We start from the raw sequence: 12286 nt of genomic DNA on the forward strand, positions 1-12286 counted from the left end.
ATTTTGACACAACCTTTAAGAATGACATGTTAGTGCTTCTATATAAGGTTATTTATTAGTTCGCTTTCATCATTTACAAGCTTAACTGACTCTGGGGAATCAAAATTCCCCCCATACTTGGCTTTGGTAACTTAATAGCATATGGCGAAGAATGAAGCCTAAAATTGTTAGTGCCTTTTGGTGTCTAGTTTGTAAAAGACTTTTGATTGGGTGAAGAATTTCAAATATTAAGATTGCTCATTGAGATGTCATGCTTGCAACAAACTAGAGAACTCGAAGCATCTTGCTTGAAAATGAATTCATAAGCTTTTTTGTCTTTTCTTCCTAGATTTTTTCTTGGAGAACTGCTTTATTTGACGATTTCATGCCTTGACCATCATAGACTACTTTATTTAGAGTTTCTATTATGTTTCATCTTTGAAAATCTAAATAGATTATTTTTTTATAGTGTTGAGTTATTTTCTCTTTCTCTAAATGAGAAAGTTCATTTTCTCACCTCTAGATACTTTCAAATCTAAACACATGCAAAAAAAGGTGGCATTAGCATTCTAGCACCCATGGCCTAATTATGATGACCAACCTTGCTTGTCAAGTAAAATTTACATGACATTTATATGTTCAAAGTTGCCCTTCAAATGTTATTACATATCTTATTATAAAGAAAATATCATACACAATATAAATATGATCCTTTAGAAATTTTGTTTATTTGTTCAAAATATTCATATGTTAGAATCTTCTTAAAATTTTGATTGTGTTTAATGAAAAAAGTGCATAAAAATGACCTTTAAATTTAGCCTCCACTAACACTTCAAAAACCTTCTCAACTACTAAACAACACTCTATACTATAAAGAGAGTCTCCCAAACTAATCCTTCTAAAAAATAATATTTTGATATTTTTCCCATTTTCAATATATAATTTATATATTGATAAACTATATGCCAACCAATTATATTTTATTGTAAACCTTGGAGCATATAGTTTATAATTTTGACAATTAATATTATCGTAAATATGAAAAGGGTTTGGAATCTATGTTTAAAACCTTTTTAAACCTCTCGTAACATTAAAAGCACTATAATAGCTATATTCCCTGTCTTTTGGCGAGACGAAGTTAGCCACATATCTAGAATCCCTAGAGCAGTCTTCCTAATTATTAAATTCCTTCGTAAAGAAAGCAAAGCACAAAATCGCAAAGAAAAACACATCCCTTCGTATTATCTTCCATCTTTTCAATTTTCTTCCCTTTTGGCTCTCTTCTCTATTTCGTCGCTCTTCTTATTGTCTGCACGCAATAAGGTGGACACAAAAGAGAAGAAAATTTCATTGCGATAGGGTTTGGAGCTATTTTTTGGTTGCGGGAAAAGAACAGGACGAGGGTTTTTGCTGCTCAAATTAGCGAAAATGGGGGCCGGTCTGCCCGCTAAAGAGAGCAATCTCTTTAAGCTTATCGTGGTATGTTAATACACTCGGCTTTGTTCAGAATTCATATTTATTCACTGTGTATATGCCATTCCTTTCTGTCTCAGCATAGTTTAATTTAAGTACATATGGGAAATTTGATTCTACATATACCCTGTAGTATCTCGGTTTCAATGCCGGTTATTTAACTCCCTCAGACGGAAAATTATACCGGGTATATTAGGGTTGTTTTCAAAGTCAACTGAATGGATACCCTCATGTAAATGAGTTCGCGATCTTTGGGTAGTTAAATATTATAGTTTGCGGGATTCTTGCACACTTACTGTACTTTGCATACGAATATAGGTTTACTTGTTTTCTATTGTGGTTTGGAGTTTAAGTTGGGTTTCTTAGAGAAGGGAGTTCTCCTTGAGTTTCAAGTTGATTTTTTCGTGCGTTAATAGGAGTTATTCTGGTCGTGGAGTGCACGGTCAAAATTTGTTTGACTACTGTTGAGAAGGAGCTTATCGTAGGATAAGTTTCTTCATAACTTGCTGTTAAGACACAGTGAGGGGATTAAGCTCTGAAGCTTTTTGACCGAGAAATACTTGCTTTTTAACTTGGATATTACATCGTTTGCTTTTCTGCCAAACAAATCTAGTTCTGAAATTGCTAGTGTCAATGTTTACAACAGCTTGTATGCAATCGAAACCAGAACAGGATGTAAATTTCTTTCCAAATAAAAAACGTAGACAAGCAGATGCCCGGAAGGGCACTGGGATGGCACATGTGACGTACTTGTACAACAAGTTTAACACAAGATTCAAATGCCATGCTATTGGAAATGATAAATGATAAACAAAGAAGAATTCAAAATGAATGGTGAAATGATGTTTCAAGGTTTTAGCTTTTGGGAACAAGAAACATTTTAGGATTGTCCTTATATGTAAACAAATTGATAAAATTCAATCGTCATCATGCCAAAAAAAAAGTACAATCCTTTCATATTTATTCACTTACAAATATATATATTATATTAAGATTGTAGATGATTTGTATAATGCAATTAAAATTATAAATTCACTGCTTTGTAAGGAGAATTTCATATGATAAGTTTTCTTTAAAAGTAACAAGAATTGTTAAATTCAATTGTCAGCATGCACAAAAACAAGTACAATCCATTCATATTTATTCACTTACAAAGATATATCATAATCAGATTGCGGATCATTGTTTATAATCCAATAAGAATTATAAATCACCGGGTTGTAAGGAGGATATCATACTGCCAGAAGCAATTAGTGGGTACCAGATAAATTTTTTGTACAGCAGAACATTTGTGAAACCCCAGAAACAGACTGGTTGAACATAAGTACATCTAAATTTAGAGCTCACATTTATAGAACAGAAGACAGAATTGTTAGGGACAGATTTAAAATGGTTGTTTGATTATGGGCAGAACTGGTTTTTAATTGTTTTCACATTTTAATGCTTTTTGTTTACCATCCAGAAATGGCCTCATATATGGCTGTGTTTGGAGGAATGGATTTTTTAATGCTACAGATTCTGGTTAATCTCTTTCTGGTAACAGAGCTTTAAGTAATGCAAATTGTAGGTTAAGTATAATGTTGATAGCTTATGCCTTGGACTTATCTTCAAGGTAAGTTTAACACAACCCTCAAGCAAATGGGTTCTCCTACAAATTATGATATTTATCCTCATAAATGTCCTGATTGAAAGTGTTACAAATGTTAATGTATAACATTTTGCAGTGCAGACTTACTTTAGTCCATCGAATGTATCACAACCAGGTTGCCTCCCTTGTAAATGTTTTAAGGGCTATGGTGAGTGTCGGTCAAGCCTCAAATATAGGTTCATATTGTATTATTATTTAGAATGAAAGTAATTGTCTGGCCTAGACATGGTAGGTAATATATGTGGAAAGATCTCTTTTTCCTGCAATGCAAAACAGTATATAAAAAAATTAATATCAAACTCACCACTGACCATTATAAGCACAAACATACATACAAGTAATGAAAGGACAGCCAAATGGACAGATGGTCTAAGTAGAGAGACATAATTAACAATTATGGTTTGGAATATTATTAGAGAGTCTAGGTATAAAAAGGCTCCATGATACACCTTCTATTAGTTGGGAATATTTACAACTTGAAATGGCTGTTACATTCATTTTTTGGTTGCTATTGTTATCCATAACTAATTTGGAGATTGCAATGATCTCACAAGATTATTTTTAGATGGAAGTAGCTGTAAAGTCATCATTCAATTTTATGAAGTGCTTTTCACCTCTGAATGATGGATGTCTTATGAGCCGATAATTGATGCACTTGGTTCAATTGCATACGTGCTCTCCCAGCACCTTTGTTGTCAATTTATACATACCTTGATTGCTCAAAATGCAACCAAACCATGGATAACTTCAAGTTTCCACAAAAACTACAATTCTTTAGTAGCTTTTATATCCATGTATTTATTGTTTTTGAAACCATCTGTAAACTGGTATATTTCTTGCAGCTGTATAAGCAAAGAGTTGCAGTTCTTTTAACCTTATATGAGATGTTTATTTTAGTAAAATGTAATATTGAAATAGTGCTTTGCTATTCAACTAACATTCGTAAGTCCAGTACACAACTGACAGACATTACTTTCCTCAACATCATTTGCAATTAACTTTTTAGTGGCGGGTTTAGTTCTGAGATAATTGTCTTTATCAAATTCAATGTTGAAATATTGTTCCTTGGTTGTTGTCTGAATGTGCCCTTTGATATGTTAGAGCATCTATTTCTCCTTGAATACTATTATCTGCCAATGTGTCCTTGTTTGTTCTCTTTGCCTTTGATTCCTAAAAGTTGCCTTCATTTGCATATTGCTTTCTTCACTATAGAGCTTGCCTTTTTTTTAATTCTCCTGCAAGAGAAGTCCTAGTTATTAAAATTTCAAGATTACAAATCATCTCTATATAATCGATTGAAGCTTTGTAAGAATGCATCCCCAGATTTGGATGAATTTTTATGGGACACGGAAACAAGATTTTATCTTTTTTGTCTTTTTACCCCCCAAAACTCATCCACGTCTCTTAGTTCTGAGTTTATTGAGATGGTTTTGACCAAGTTATATTCTCCATTCATCAACTACTTGATCTCTTAATATAGAGGGCTATGGTTTCAGCAGGTATCTTGTAGAAAGCTTTTCGGTGTAACACAAATCCTTGAGAAATATCTGCATCTTCGACATGTGGTATGCTGTTATCCATTGTTACATACCAGAGACTGCAATAGCTTCCTTCATGAGGCACATAGCTATCTTTGAGATGATATATAGATATATCTAAATATATAGATTAAAGGACTTGCATGAAAGAGGATATCCTTTCTTAACACCAGCAGTTCGACTGTAAATGAGTTGTTTAGGTCCTGACTATGCCCTATTTATTGTTTTAATTTTTCACTCTATAGATTTTTATTCTCTTTCTGGAAGATAGCAATACAACCAGATATACCTTTGCAAAGCTTTCCTAATGAAATGATGTTCATCTCTGCTTTCAATTGAGAAAGGCCTTTAGAAAAGGAGAATCCTACAGACTATAGAAAAGTATGTGGAGCAACAGTAGGCCTCGGAGAACTATTTTCTAGGATCCTCATTTTATTTAGTAACTGTTGCTCTCGAGGAACTTGGTTGCTTTATTGCCATGAAATTTCAGTCTCTTGTTCTATTGCTCGATCAATGATTAGTTTATTTGTATTGCTTGGTCAAGGATTTATTCTCAATCACAATGTTATATGATTGGTGACATTTGTTGCGTTGGTTGATCAGTAAAATATCATATACGAGTGGGTTTTGGTAAAATCACTATTATATCTAGTTGAAACAGATAACTGACAAGTGATGCATTACATACCCATTTATTTTGACTGCAGATGACACAGTGTATTTTTATGTGCAAATTGTAATATCATTCCATTTACATTGCATTGACATGGTGTGAGAAAAGTTTAAAATGATTTCAATTACCTAGGTTTAAAATAAAATGAGAAAAACTTTACAAAAACTGGGTTAACTTAAAAAATGGTGTAATACTAGTAAATTTAGAGAAAGTACTGATTTTGCTAGTTGATGTAAAGTATATCATGTAGAGATAAATCTAAACATAATACACAACAAAATGGCAATCAGAAAAAAAAGCACAGGGCTTTAAAAAAATATCTTACTTTTACATCTGAGTGTATGTAAAAAAATATATGCTTGGACCCAAAATACTAGTTCATGCTGTTGTGGACTGCATGATGCTCATACAGGAGCAGATACACAACAAAATGGCAATCGGAAAAAAAAAGCACAGGGTTTTAAAAAAATATCTTACTTTTACTTCTGAGAGTATGTAAAAAATATATGCCGGGACCTAAAATACTAGTTCATGCTGTCGTGGACTACATGATACTCATAAAGGAGCAGCCTTGTGTTTTATACCTGAAAAATCTTATTTGGTTTTAATTTTCAAAATTGAACTATGAAAATAAATTTGTTTGAGATAAAACTTTAAAGGAGCTAAAAGTGAACTAACCTAATCCTGAAGTAGAAGTCTTACATTATCCTCTGTGCTGTTATTGCTCTCTTTAAGTGAAAATATGAACCCAGGAAAAGTGAGAGATTAAAAAAACTCAAAGAGACTATTTAGAAGACTTGGAAAACAATGTGGCAAATCCAGTGGTCATCATTACTCATAAGTAATACTATTAGAGTATAAATGCGAATTGCATGAATGATGTAGTTCCTCATTGTGCAGAGAAATTTGCGTGTCTTTCATTTAAGAGGGCGTTGGCATGCTTTGTGAATGGTTTGGAAAAATGCATGTTTTGTGCACCACGAAATTTGTGTGCATGTTCAAATTTGAGTTTGGGATGGAGGCATTTTCAATTTTCTCCAGATCAATTGTTCATGAGATGGAGTTTTGCATGATATTAGTTTAAGTTAAAGTGATGAGCCAAAATTGCTATCAATAGCAAGGCTAATATAAGGTAGGAACTAATATTGAAACACGTTTATTACAAGTGAGGTCTTATGAAGGAAGTAAGACAAAATTGTTAGGATGTAATTTGCTGCAGCCTGCACCAAAGTGTCTTTTGTGGGAACAATTAGAAAAGACCCAATTTTGTGAGATCTTAGGTTAGGATTGACTAAATTAGCACACATTAACATTGAGTTGATATGTATGCAAAAGGTTGAGAATGGCAATACCTAAGCTATTACACATGTTGTGGTGGAATTGGTACCTCGAGTCTTTTAATAGTTCCGTATGCATATCAGATCTATATTTAGATTACCTGTACTATTCATAGATATTTGCTATCATTGTCATTGTCATTGTCATTGTAATTTTCTATAGAGATGATTGGCTTGCAGTTATCTAATCTTTTCTGTCTTCACTATGCTACCCTCTAGGAAATTTTTGATTCGTGTATGCATTTGTTTTATTTGTCACCGTTATTCTATATAAAAAGTTGACTTTATTGTCCCACATGCATTTTTCCATCCTCACAATATTTCTAAGTTGTCATTTTGCTACCTCTTTTCAGAGTTTTTGCAGCATGTTTCAATCTCTAAAACTTCTGACTTCATAGTGTTGATTTTTTAGTGTGGACCATGCTTGTCACCCATGGTTGTACCCTTGCTTGTAACAAGTTGTCATCCAGTGAAAAGATATAACTATAATCATGTTTGTACCCTTGCAATTTTTAGAGATTGAAACAAATAATCATAGATGGGTTTGTTTGAATATTCATGAAATATAGGTTAATGAGTTTGACTCAAAAACTATGCAGTTGAATCCTGATATAAATATCATCAAAGGGTAGTTCATCTCCATGTCTTGTATGAAAATTGTAACTCAATTCGGGCTCATATTCAAATGATAACGACAACATATGACTATATCTACTTGGACCCCAATGATACCACAATACACATTGGCTCCCAAAGTAATTTTTTCAAGGATTACTGCAATAGAGGAAAGACCTACTGGCTAAATACTAACATCTCTTAAATATTTTATGTTGTGGGTGCAAAGGCTTTATAAGAAGTGGCATCCATCTGTCATGTTGAGATAATGTATGTATTGCTCTCTGCTAGTTATATTAGAGAATGACGATTATTTGTTTTGCTTAAAATGCTATTGTATTTGTCATGTGAGCAACAAGGGTAACAAAATGAGTTCATCTTCTAACACTAGGCAATATCTACAAATGTCTTATAAGGATTTAAATCTTGATTGCACTGTGTCTAACATCTATCCTAAGTGTATATTGAGTTTTGAAATTTTCAAATACCTTCCAATCAGCTGCTCAAAAACATTTACCTCTATGATGCTTCTCTTTCACCATGGCTTGAATGGATAGCAATTTAACACCACAAGTGGAGGGTTGTTTTTGTAAAGTTATTTCAATTTCAATTAAAGAACAAGTTATGAACTATGTATGCTATAAATGTATATGAGGAATTATGTTGATGTCTAATAATTCTGATTTTATCTGCAGGTCTGAAAGAGAGAGATCATTTTATGTTTTCTATGTCTCCTCCAAATGAATTCAATTGGTATATATATCATTTAGGCAACCGGTCAATTGGTGTATTGACCGGTCATGCCTTTTAGGCATGACCGATCAATGCACCCATTGATCGGTGCCTTTGTAATTATACCATTAACACAAGGCTGTTTATCGGTTCAAAACCTCGATAGCATATTGTAATATAATATAATGATTGATCAAGATAATGAATCGGTTCATGTAAACATCGATGATTCAAAATGCACGATGTATGTAATCCAACCGGTGCAGTTGTTAACCATTGTTAATTCCAAATGAAGCGGTGTATGTATTAAGCCCGATAACAAATATGCTCGATGATTAAGCCCGATAACAGATGTGGATCGGTGCCAATAGTTATGCACCCGATAGCAAGTATGTATCGGCTAATAACCCGATAACTTATAGCATTTAATATGCTATCGGGTTAATACCCCGATAGCATATTAATGCCAATTAATAATTGACATTAACAACCCGATAGCATAATGCTAAGCAATGTTTGTAAAATCCGATAATCATATGCAATATAAGTTTAGACATGAAGCATGTAAATAACAGAACAAGGAAGGTTAGAAATATCTTATCTTGCATAAGCTACCATGCATTAACAGTTTTGCTAGCTTTTTTAGGAGTTTTTAGTTCTTCGCTTATTCTGTATGCAGACATGTTTTGACCTCCAGCCTTCTGCATGGTTTTGTCGGGGGGCCTTTCCTACATGTGTTTTTGTACTTGTATCTTATGGCTTTGTCTTTCCCAACGTGTCTAAGATTTCCTTTTGTGTTCACCTCTTATGGTCAAGGTCTTGGATTGTATTAGTACTGTGTTGGTGTCTGTTTTATTATCTACCAAACATTAGAATAAAGTACCCAAAGATAATTTACCCTCTCTTGAAAAATCACCGCTTATGCTAAGATTGATAGAAGATCATATGTCGATTCCAAGGCTTCTTTAGTCAGGTCCTGACGTGTGGATAAGCTCAATGGGCATTGGATCAACTTCTTGGGGCGGCAATGGATGTTGCTCCCTTCGTATTTGTGTATCAATGCAATCGGCAATTTCTTCTTCTTCCTCAAGGATAAAGTGCATTCGATGCCAGTCAGGATAATTTCTTCTTACACTCCAAGCTAAGCTATATAATTTTGTGATGACGTTTTCCTGCTCGTTGTGAAAACTCAAGTTCGGCTGCAATATTGGTTCAGGAGGAACGATTGGTAGACCCATTCTTCATTGTGTTAACAGGTGAAGTTTTATTGGTGGATCGGAAGGAAAATTGCTGAATTTCTCTAAGGACTTGGCGCCGAAGAGCCGAAATTCTTCGCCTTTCTAGGTCTTTCTTGATTGCTACTTCTATCCGCCTACCCTTTTCTTCCTCCTCAATGATTATGTGATTGTCTTGCCTGAATTGAGAATGATCTAATTTTGATTTCCAAGCAAGTGAATGTAGCTGATCTGCAATATTTGTTTGACTTAGTCCTGGTTCAGGTTGCTCTAGCGGCCGATCAAATGGAAATTCATGCGGCAACACCATGCTGCATCATATCTACTACCCAAAATTGTGAGCAATCACTTCTCTATTATCATGCCCTTCTTTTAGCGCCAATTTATGTTGGTGTCTGTTTCATCATCTACCAAACATTAGAATAAAGTACCCAAAGATAATTTGTCCTCTCTTGAAAAATCACCGCTTATGCTAAGATTGCTAGAAGATTATATGGCGATTCCAAGGTTTCTTTAGTCAAGCCTTGACGTGTGGATAAGCTCAATGGGCGTTGTGATTTGCTGGTAATACACAAAGGGACTTACGCTTGGATCAAATTGTCAACAACTTTGGGACTTAGATGAATTTATCAATTAAAGCTCTCTCTTTCTCTCTCTTTTTGGGATTTTCAGGGTTTAAGACTCTTAAAAAGACAAAAGGGATAAGGGTTGAGAATTCTACTCTAATCCTATGAATTTCAGAGACGGTATTGATTCGGTGAACTCAATAAACCACACTTTGTTTTGCTTCACTTAAGATAACTTACACAATGTAGATGCAATCTTCAAGGGATGTGCTTATGATCAGAAGTTTAAGCATGCATAAATTGGAAAGCTCAGACTAACTTTGCACAGTGAATGAAAATCATCCATTCACCAAAAGTATGAGCGGAGATACAACATAAACCAATACTTATAAGATCTTTCATTCAATCTAACAACATGAAATAAATTCTAAACTAATGTGTTGAAGAAATTGAAAACCTTGCTTAATCACTCAAACAATAGGGATTACAAAGCCTTAATAGAAAGCACACATGTAATATATTAGCTGGAAATGACCTTCATGCAACAATATTTCAAAAACCTCACAGTTTCCAAATGAGAGGAAGCAACCTTATATAGTAGTCAAGAAATTATGAACGATCGAGATCGAACAATGATCAAGGGCCCAGATTGAAAGAACAAAACCCTAATTAGGGTTTCCCCAAGCTCTAACAGTTAAAATGAGCAAGGAGACAAGTGGCGCAATTGCTATTCTCACTGAGGTGAGTGTCCAAGTGGTGCAACTGCATTCATCCCCTGCTCATTAGCTGTAGCCCTGACTAGAGCAGTGGATGCAACACTTGAGGTCGAATGACCCTCATCCGATATATACTTTCTGCTTGCATCTCCAATTATTTTCTTTCCTTTACCCCTCAAAGAATTTTCAGTGGGTTCTTTCCTTGTTTTTGATCCAACACTTGACGAAACACCATGGTTTGAAGACATTGATTCATTGGTTCCCATGAGATCATATGTGAGACTGATACCTTTGGATCTAAGACCCTTTGTCTTCGCCGTTGCCCACCATTTTGAATATTCAATTACTGGTCTCACGAGGTCGCTTAAATCAGACCTCTCAGAATCTGACCAATCAACCAAGGCAAGGGGCTCATTTCTTAGTTTATCAAAGTGAGGCTGCTCAATCTCGGGATCATCTTCAAGCTGATCTGCTACTCGAAACACTTCTGTTACCCTAATCAAATTCAGGGGAAGTTTGGACCACAATCTCCTTTTGATTTCAAAGCTATTAGCTACATTAGCCCAATAGTCTTCGAGATTAGGTCTTTGCTCGAATATCTCTCCATCAACCTTTTTCATCTGGTGAAAAGGGTCAAAATGCTTTCTGGCCTTATACTGGAAGAATGGGTACCAAGAAAGCTCCTTTTCAACACTAGCGGCAGCTTGTGATGATGGACATGTCTCCAATCCATTTCCAATAGTGAGAGAAGACGTTCTTGCCTTCTTTTGCTTCTCTCTTTGAACAATCATGTAATTTTCAAGCTCCCTAACAACTTTAAGCAACACTACTCTTTTGATGGGATACATAGGTAACTTGTAAGGAGGTCCAGAGAATCCTTGAATTCTCAGATAAGTAAATCTAGGGTATTGGATGTACCAATGCCCGAATCTGCTGATAAAATCTTTAGATTCCTCAGAGAACCTTTGATGAAGACCACCTTGGAGCGTTTTGGTAATGTGCGTCAAGAATGTATCGTTGACTCTCTTAAAGTGAAATTTTTCCTCCAAGTGTAGTTGTGGGTAGCAATCATAAACAACAAACTGATTCTCCTCATTTCCCACTTCTCCTCTACAGGTGAGTCCTCTATATCTGTAAGTTCGAGCAATAGAGTACACCAAATAGGAACTCATATAAAATGTCTTGTTCTCCTCCAAGTTCTTCAGTTGGTCATCAAGATTATTACTTATAATCTTTGCCCAATCAATCATCTTCACTCCGGTAGTTATTTCGTTGATGAAGTAGTACATCTAAGGCTCAAATGGTGTGTCTTGTGGACTACCCTTGACTCTGTTTACCAAAACTATCAGGTTTCCAATATCTTCCTTGAAATAGGCTCTCAAAAGATCCTTGGGTAACTTGGAAGCACCCTTACTTGGCTTATCCAACCACAAATGGTCGATATTAGCCTCATATTCTTCAATATTATCTTGGTACAAACGTGTTGCTTCCTCCTTGGTCATGTAAATAGGGTTATGATATTCAGGGATGCGGAAAGCTTCCTTGATAGCAACATCACTAATGCTCGCCAAGATTCCCCCGTCAGATGCTATGATCTCTCGGTTTATAGGATTGTAGTGTTTAAAGCATTCCACCACCAACTCAGTACACTGCATCGCTAGAAGGAAACTAGCAGCCTGTACGATTCCATTTCTCATTATCTTTCTGGCAGTTGCTGTAGGCATCAAGTTGTCTAGGCCATACATTCGCTTCTTGAATTCCCTGAGGTTCATAT

The 12286-nt window shown here is 35.0% G+C and overlaps 1 protein-coding gene across 1 annotated transcript in view; it reads left to right on the forward strand.

Annotated features, from left to right (window-relative positions):
• The first annotated feature begins 1161 nt into the window (after window positions 1–1161).
• Window positions 1162–12286, forward strand: part of LOC131042758 (N-terminal acetyltransferase A complex auxiliary subunit NAA15) — a 91172-nt gene continuing 80047 nt past the window's right edge. Inside the window, exon 1 of the mRNA XM_057976076.2 lies at window positions 1162–1458. Coding sequence (XP_057832059.2) covers window positions 1408–1458 — 51 coding nt within the window. The 5' untranslated portion in view covers window positions 1162–1407. The remainder of the gene's footprint in view (window positions 1459–12286) is intronic.

This window comes from Cryptomeria japonica, chromosome 10, assembly GCF_030272615.1.
Source record: "Cryptomeria japonica chromosome 10, Sugi_1.0, whole genome shotgun sequence".
NCBI lineage: Eukaryota > Viridiplantae > Streptophyta > Pinopsida > Cupressales > Cupressaceae > Cryptomeria > Cryptomeria japonica.